General features: G+C 43.4%; 1 protein-coding gene across 3 annotated transcripts in view; it reads left to right on the forward strand.

The window, feature by feature from the left end:
* The window catches only part of LOC5508071 (tyrosine-protein kinase CSK), a 30,070-nt gene extending 22,139 nt beyond the window's left edge, over positions 1-7,931 (forward strand). For 2 of the 3 annotated variants that reach the window (XM_048727857.1, XM_048727858.1), the window contains exons 15-17: positions 4,588-4,683; positions 6,446-6,532; positions 7,196-7,931. In XM_048727857.1, coding sequence (XP_048583814.1) covers positions 4,588-4,683; positions 6,446-6,532; positions 7,196-7,372 — 360 coding nt within the window. In that variant the 3' untranslated portion in view covers positions 7,373-7,931. Of the gene's footprint in view, positions 1-4,587; positions 4,684-5,836; positions 6,093-6,445; positions 6,533-7,195 lie in introns of those variants that run through there. The other variant, XM_048727859.1, reaches the window with a different exon arrangement.
* The last annotated feature ends 1,218 nt before the right edge of the window (positions 7,932-9,149 follow it).

The following is a 9,149-nucleotide window of genomic DNA, read 5'->3' on the forward strand; positions in this document are numbered from 1 at the left end:
TGATAACCTACAGGCCTAGTACAGTAATGATAACTGATAGGCCTAGTACGGTAATGATAACCTACAGGCCTAGTACGGTAATGATAACCTACAGGCCTAGTACGGTAATGATAACCTACAGGCCTAGTACGGTAATGATAACCTACAGGCCTAGTACAGTAATGATAACCTACAGGCCTAGTACGGTAATGATAACCTACAGGCCTAGTACGGTAATGATAACTGATAGGCCTAGTACGGTAATGATAACCTACAGGCCTAGTACGGTATTGATAACCTACAGGCCTAGTACGGTAATGATAACCTACAGGCCTAGTACGGTATTGGTAACCTACAGGCCTAGTACGGCAATGATAACCTACAGGCCTAGTACGGCAATGATAACCTACAGGCCTAGTACGGTAATGATAACCTACAGGCCTAGTACGGTAATGATAACCTACAGGCCTAGTACGGTAATGATAACCTTCAGGCCTAGTACGGTATTGATAACCTACAGGCCTAGTACGGTAATGATAACCTACAGGCCTAGTACGGTATTAATAACCTACAGGCCTAGTACGGTAATGATAACCTACAGGCCTAGTACGGTATTAATAACCTACAGGCCTAGTACGGTAATGATAACCTACAGGCCTAGTACGGTAATGATAACCTACAGGCCTAGTACGGTAATGATAACCTACAGGCCTAGTACGGTAATGATAACCTACAGGCCTAGTACGGTAATGATAACCTACAGGCGTAGTACGGTAATGGTAACCTACAGGCCTAGTACGGTATTGATAACCTACAGGCCTAGTTCGGTATTGATAACCTACAGGCCTAGTACGGTAATGATAACCTACAGGCCTAGTACGGTATTGATAACCTACAGGCCTAGTACGGTATTGGTGACCTACAGGCCTAGTACGGTATTGATAACCTACAGGCCTAGTACGGTATTGATAACCTACAGGCCTAGTACGGTATTGATAACCTACAGGCCTAGTACGGTAATGGTAACCTACAGGCCTAGTACGGTATTGATAACCTACAGGCCTAGTACTGTATTGATAACCTACAGGCCTAGTACGGTATTGGTAACCTACAGGCCTAGTACGGTAATGATAACCTACAGGCCTAGTACGGTAATGATAACCTACAGGCCTAGTACGGTAATGATAACCTACAGGCCTAGTACGGTAATGATAACCTACAGGACTAGTACGGTAATGATAACCTACAGGCCTAGTACGGTAATGATAACCTACAGGCCTAGTACGGTAATGATAACCTACAGGCCTAGTACGGTATTGGTAACCTACAGGCCTAGTACGGCAATGATAACCTACAGGCCTAGTACGGTAATGATAACCTACAGGCCTAGTACGGCAATGATAACCTACAGGCCTAGTACGGTAATGATAACCTACAGGCCTAGTACGGCAATGATAACCTACAGGCCTAGTACGGCAATGATAACCTACAGGCCTAGTACGGCAATGATAACCTACAGGCCTAGTACGGCAATGATAACCTACAGGCCTAGTACGGCAATGATAACCTACAGGCCTAGTACGGTAATGATATCCTACAGGCCTAGTACGGTATTGATAACCTACAGGCGTAGTACGGTAATGATAACCTACAGGCCTAGTACAGTATTGATAACCTACAGGCCTAGTACAGTAATGATAACTGATAGGCCTAGTACGGCAATGATAACCTACAGGCCTAGTACGGTAATGATATCCTACAGGCCTAGTACGGTATTGATAACCTACAGGCGTAGTACGGTAATGATAACCTACAGGCCTAGTACAGTATTGATAACCTACAGGCCTAGTACAGTAATGATAACTGATAGGCCTAGTACGGTAATGATAACCTACAGGCCTAGTACGGTAATGATAACCTACAGGCCTAGTACGGTAATGATAACCTACAGGCCTAGTACGGTAATGATAACCTACAGGCCTAGTACAGTAATGATAACCTACAGGCCTAGTACGGTAATGATAACCTACAGGCCTAGTACGGTAATGATAACTGATAGGCCTAGTACGGTAATGATAACCTACAGGCCTAGTACGGTATTGATAACCTACAGGCCTAGTACGGTAATGATAACCTACAGGCCTAGTACGGTATTGGTAACCTACAGGCCTAGTACGGCAATGATAACCTACAGGCCTAGTACGGCAATGATAACCTACAGGCCTAGTACGGTAATGATAACCTACAGGCCTAGTACGGTAATGATAACCTACAGGCCTAGTACGGTAATGATAACCTTCAGGCCTAGTACGGTATTGATAACCTACAGGCCTAGTACGGTAATGATAACCTACAGGCCTAGTACGGTATTAATAACCTACAGGCCTAGTACGGTAATGATAACCTACAGGCCTAGTACGGTATTAATAACCTACAGGCCTAGTACGGTAATGATAACCTACAGGCCTAGTACGGTAATGATAACCTACAGGCCTAGTACGGTAATGATAACCTACAGGCCTAGTACGGTAATGATAACCTACAGGCCTAGTACGGTAATGATAACCTACAGGCGTAGTACGGTAATGGTAACCTACAGGCCTAGTACGGTATTGATAACCTACAGGCCTAGTTCGGTATTGATAACCTACAGGCCTAGTACGGTAATGATAACCTACAGGCCTAGTACGGTATTGATAACCTACAGGCCTAGTACGGTATTGATAACCTACAGGCCTAGTACGGTATTGATAACCTACAGGCCTAGTACGGTATTGATAACCTACAGGCCTAGTACGGTATTGATAACCTACAGGCCTAGTACGGTAATGGTAACCTACAGGCCTAGTACGGTATTGATAACCTACAGGCCTAGTACTGTATTGATAACCTACAGGCCTAGTACGGTATTGGTAACCTACAGGCCTAGTACGGTAATGATAACCTACAGGCCTAGTACGGTAATGATAACCTACAGGCCTAGTACGGTAATGATAACCTACAGGCCTAGTACGGTAATGATAACCTACAGGACTAGTACGGTAATGATAACCTACAGGCCTAGTACGGTAATGATAACCTACAGGCCTAGTACGGTAATGATAACCTACAGGCCTAGTACGGTATTGGTAACCTACAGGCCTAGTACGGCAATGATAACCTACAGGCCTAGTACGGTAATGATAACCTACAGGCCTAGTACGGCAATGATAACCTACAGGCCTAGTTACGTAATGATAACCTACAGGCCTAGTACGGCAATGATAACCTACAGGCCTAGTACGGCAATGATAACCTACAGGCCTAGTACGGCAATGATAACCTACAGGCCTAGTACGGCAATGATAACCTACAGGCCTAGTACGGCAATGATAACCTACAGGCCTAGTACGGTAATGATATCCTACAGGCCTAGTACGGTAATGATAACCTACAGGCCTAGTACGGTAATGATATCCTACAGGCCTAGTACGGTAATGATAACCTACAGGCCTAGTACGGTAATGATAACCTACAGGCCTAGTACGGTATTGATAACCTACAGGCCTAGTACGGTATTGATAACCTACAGGCCTAGTACGGTAATGATAACCTACAGGCCTAGTACGGTATTGATAACCTACAGGCCTAGTACGGTAATGATAACCTACAGGCCTAGTACGGTAATGACAACCTACAGGCCTAGTACGGTATTGATAACCTACAGGCCTAGTACGGTATTGATAACCTACAGGCCTAGTACGGTAATGATAACCTACAGGCGTAGTACGGTAATTATAACCTACAGGCCTAGTACGGTAATGATAACCTACAGGCCTAGTACGGTAATGATAACCTACAGGCTTAGTACGGTAATGATAACCTACAGGCCTAGTACGGTAATGATAACCTACAGGCCTAGTACGGTAATGATAACCTACAGGCCTAGTACGGTATTGATAACCTACAGGCCTAGTACGGTAATGATAACCTACAGGCCTAGTACGGTAATGATAACCTACAGGCCTAGTACGGTAATGATAACCTACAGGCCTAGTACGGTAATGATAACCTACAGGCCTAGTACGGTAACGATAACCTGCAGGCCTAGTACGGTATTGATAACCTACAGGCCTAGTACGGCAATGATAACCTACAGGCCTAGTACGGCAATGATAACCTACAGGCCTAGTACGGCAATGATAACCTACAGGCCTAGTACGGTAATGATAACCTACAGGCGTAGTACGGTAATGATAACCTACAGGCCTAGTACGGTAATGATAACCTACAGGCCTAGTACGGCAATGATAACCTACAGGCCTAGTACGGTAATGATAACCTACAGGCCTAGTACGGTATTGATAACCTACAGGCCTAGTACGGTATTGATAACCTACAGGCCTAGTACGGTAATGATAACCTACAGGCCTAGTACGGTAATGATAACCTACAGGCCTAGTACGGTAATGATAACCTACAGGCCTATTACAGTTTTCGATCTATTAAATATCTATTAATGGATTTTTTTCTGTACTGTAATTCGATAAGTTAGAGTTCACTCAAAACTTTAGATGTTGAAGGCTTGTAAGCAGTACAACACTTTAGACTGCAGTCAATTTGTTGCAGGTTTCCGATTTCGGACTCGCCCGTGATGCTGACGTGATCGTAGAAGGCGGTAAATTCCCCATCAAATGGACAGCGCCAGAGGCTTTAAAAGAACAGGTAAAAGCACACCCGCCCTGCGGTGGGACCCTCATATAACGGGTATATGGCGATGCACTGCAGTGGGACCTTCATATAACGGGTATATGGCGATGCCCTGCAGTGGGACCTTCATATAACGGGTATATGGCGATGCCCTGCATTGGGACCTTCATATAACGGGTATATGGCGATGCCCTGCACTGGGACCTTCATGTAACGGGTATATGGCGATGCCCATCGGAAATTTAAAAAGTGTCCGTTAATAGATCCGTTATCCTCTCAATCTAGGTTTGTTATGGGGATCTCACTGTATTAGATATGTAGTATAATAGGGACCAAATTTACTGGGTTTTGGGTGGATTCACTAATTTCGAGATGGTTCTTATATGACAGGAGTTGAGAACATGAATGGTACAGGGGGAGTTTATAGGATGATCTATGAATTTACAAAAACATTTCCCTCTTATTTCGTCCCCCTCTACTACTTACGTAAACGTTAAACTAATTATCTCCGATGCTAGACATTTAAATCTAGATTAAAAATTCTGTCTCACTTTGTCCCCCTTTTAATCCTGAAATAAACGTTTAAGTGCAGTGCTAAATTCTTACCACTAGTTTACAGAACGTTCTCTTTGACCAGATAAGATAGCTATTGTACACGCATTAAACATGAGAACTAGACTAAAAGGAGGCGTGCCGAAAGGATATAGGAGACATCGCGTTTTCAGAATTAACCGCAGATGACAAACCGCGGTTAGCCGTTACCGGTTTGCGGTTTGACGTACTAGCGAAAAAGTAGTTTAGCACATTTGGTGGGAAAAAGTGCAAAAAATGTGCTCGACTTCATCCGAGCCAAAATTATTAGTAATTGTGCAAATTGTCATTGTCAATAAAAATATATTATATCAAGAGTCAAATGATTAAGAACACTAATCCATGGTCTCAAACGTGAGCTCATAGAAAATTTGAGGGGAAAACTGCTAGGTAAATCACTTACCGCTAGACGGTGCTCCTGTGGCAGCACGGGTGTGCCTAGTGTGTTAGCGCGTCGGCCTCTCAACGCTGTGGCCCAGGTTCGAATCCTGTCTCAAACTGTTTTTTTTTTTCGGGTTCCTGCCTTGATTCGAATTTGTGTCACAAGTGAGTTGAAGTTCTTCTCCCTTGTTTCCAGTCTTCTCGGATAAGGACACCAAACCGGAGGTCCCGTCTCTTCAAGCTGTACTACACTAACCCGAATCGAAGGGACGTAAAAGAACCACTGGGAACGCAATAATCCCTCTGGCAGTGACCATCCCCAGTGACAGTGCTTACAATGCTTACTAACAATACACTGAAGGGGGCACTTGATTTGGAGCCTAGCTGTGTTGTACCTTTCGCACCAGTGTAACTGGTGAAATTGAATAAATAAAAAACGCGAACGTGTGTCACGTGACTCCCAGAGGTTTGACGTTTGCCAGAAAAAACGCGGTGCTAAATATCTCTATTGAATGCTTGTGACGTGGGAGGTAATTTTTTTTCATTTCACTGCCCAACGTTGAAGTTTGATAGGCCGACAGAGGAAGTTTTGTTTCGCGTTTTGAAGGGTGGCTACATGCTTAAGCAGGTGGCATATTTATCAAGGTCTGTTTGATTCGAAGGGCCTTATTTAGCAATAATCACCATAATTATAAAATAATATAATCTATCAAGTCCCAAATTACCTCCCTGGAAGTGGATGCTTTATCAACTTTGTATTTTGCTATATGTTAACGAGTATTGATATGTATCTGTTCTTTTATAGAAATTTTCGACCAAGTCAGACGTATGGAGCTATGGCATCTTCATGTGGGAACTGTTCTCATTTGGTCGCGTTCCTTATCCTCGCGTGGTAAGTATCATATGGTCTCGTTCCATGTCTTCGCGTGGTTAAAATCAAATGGTCGCGTTCCTTATCCTCGCGTGGTTAAGTATCAAATGGTCGCGTTCCATGTCCTCGCGTGGTTGAGTATCAAATGGTCGCGTTCCATGTCCTCGCGTGGTTAAGTATCAAATGGTCGCGTTCCATGTCCTCGCGTGGTTGAGTATCATATGGTCGCGTTCCATGTCCTCGCGTGGTTAAGTATCAAATGGTCGCGTTCCATGTCCTCGCGTGGTTGAGTATCATATGGTCGCGTTCCATGTCCTCGCATGGTTGAGTATCATATGGTCGCGTTCCATGTCCTCGCGTGGTTGAGTATCATATGGTCGCGTTCCATGTCGTCGCGTGGTTGAGTATCATATGGTCGCGTTCCATGTCCTCGCGTGGTTAGTATCATTTGGTCGCGTCCCATATCCTCGCGTGGTTAAGTATCATTCGGTCGCGTTCCATGTCCTCGCGTGGTTAAGTATCAAATGGTCGCATTCCATGTCCTCGCGAGGTTAGTATCATTTGGTCGCGTTCCATGTCCTCGCGTGATTAGAATCGTTTTTTGTTCAGACAACTAAAGGGTTGTTAATTTGTAGTGAAACTTTTGAAAGTTGGCATTCCAACTAATGATGTTCAATATTGCAGCCTCTGTCTGACGTAGTGGCGAAGGTGGAGAAAGGTTACCGGATGGAATCGCCAGATGGGTGTCCGCCCGAGGTCTACCAAATCATGCGGGACTCCTGGGAGATGAACCCAAATGCGCGCCCCACGTTCGGCGATATCCATAGAAGACTAGACAAAATTCACAACTCGTTCATGTGATCCCCGTGAAGCATTGTGGGATCTCAACATAATCACGTGATGCAAGAGCTATCAACCTCTTCACCAGGGTTTACTTGTTCAATTATTCAAAATAGCGTCAGTTTGAAAAAAGGCGGTGATTCGAAAAGTACCCTGGCAAGATCATATGACCCATAGAGTCGCGCAGTGATTCATGGTCTTACAAAATGTAGCCCAATCATCACTAGGAGAGGCTGTTACGTCATAATTTATGCAATTTTGGACACTGTTTAAGAGTTTTATGCTAGTCTGATTATTAAGGCCTAGCTAGGACTTTATATGTACAGCAAGTCACACCACTTATACCCTTAGATCACCCTACCGTGTAAAAAATTTCATTTGAATAACACCGAGCCAAGTTATTTTCGCTAGGAATATCAACATGACAAGATTTCTTACTAATTTTTTATAAGAAAAGTATCCCGGTACATTCCTGTGAGTGATGCATTCAATCACTTTTCGAGTTGTGTAAGCCTGTGGACCCCTTGTCAACCATTACTTTTGTAATAAGAAATTTGATAAAAAAAATCATTCACCTGTGTTTTGATTGCCTTTTTACGGAGCAGGGAGGGTCCAGCCTAGTCCCAGGCGTTCTTATCGGGTTTCATGTGGTTGGGTTCCCTGTGGATAGTAAGAGTTGTGACGTCACCGGTTTTATCTCCGAGCACAGGAAACCCGGTAAAAATGCCGACTGGGGAGGGTCACCTGTAAGGATGCTGTACGAGGATGCGTTCAAATGATCGTAGTAAATGCTTTTAAAGTTCTTTAAACCTTTCACTTATATCAATCTAGCCAAAACAAAGCATAGATAAACTTTCAAATACCAAAAAGGGAATTGAATTTGATTGAAATTTGAATTTTCTACAGATCTTTGAAAATTTTCCTGGCCGCGCTAAAAAGAAGAGTGAATAATTCCAAGTTTTGGCGGGAAAATCTGAAACAACGTATTTTCCTTAAATCTGTTAAAATTCAGAGACGGCAATACCACAAAATATTGGCGAATTGTTTTCTTTTGCAATGCTACCCACAATGAGGCGAAGAATAATTTAAAGTCGAGAATTGTATGCGAAAAAAGAAAATATCGTTTTGTTGTAGGTTTCAAAAACAGCGCGCGCTCGTGAGAATGTCGCCAATCTTGATTGCGAATGCAGCGGTCGCGCACGATGGAAAAACAATTCAAAGACTAAAAAATATCTGCTAAATTTTGCAGATTTGTTTCCTGAAGTTAAATAATCATTTTCCGGGATAAGATATAAAGATGCGCTGTGTCTACTTGCACGGCTTCCGGTGAAGGAGGAAAAAAAAACTAGCTGCACGGCTGTCTCCCATTTTCTTGATTTTTAACCTAAATAACAAGTTCCTGGCTTTGAAACACTTCCAAGATTATTAAGAACAGCCAAGAGATGTTTTTTAGCTTGAAAAGCTGTGCATTGAGTGACCGGCATTTGCCGGTAAGCCCCAGATAAACTTTACGGGTGTTTCTCAAAACGCCCGTTAAGGTAGGGCCCGGAAAAAAATCCCGATAACTCCACGGGAGCTCCCGTTAACTTACTGGGGATTACTTTTAATGCGATAATTGATACCCAAAACGATGTTTTTCCTTAATATTTTCAGCTGAATTTATAGATCAACTATTCATCTAGAATTAGCCAAGTTGAACTATCCAATTAGGTGCTTTTTTCCGATTAAACCTCGCCATTTTCAAGTTGTGTCGAGTTGTAGTAAATTTTGGCCTGAATTTTCATCACTCGAGGAAACC

Source organism: Nematostella vectensis, chromosome 5 (assembly GCF_932526225.1).
Source record: "Nematostella vectensis chromosome 5, jaNemVect1.1, whole genome shotgun sequence".
NCBI lineage: Eukaryota > Metazoa > Cnidaria > Anthozoa > Actiniaria > Edwardsiidae > Nematostella > Nematostella vectensis.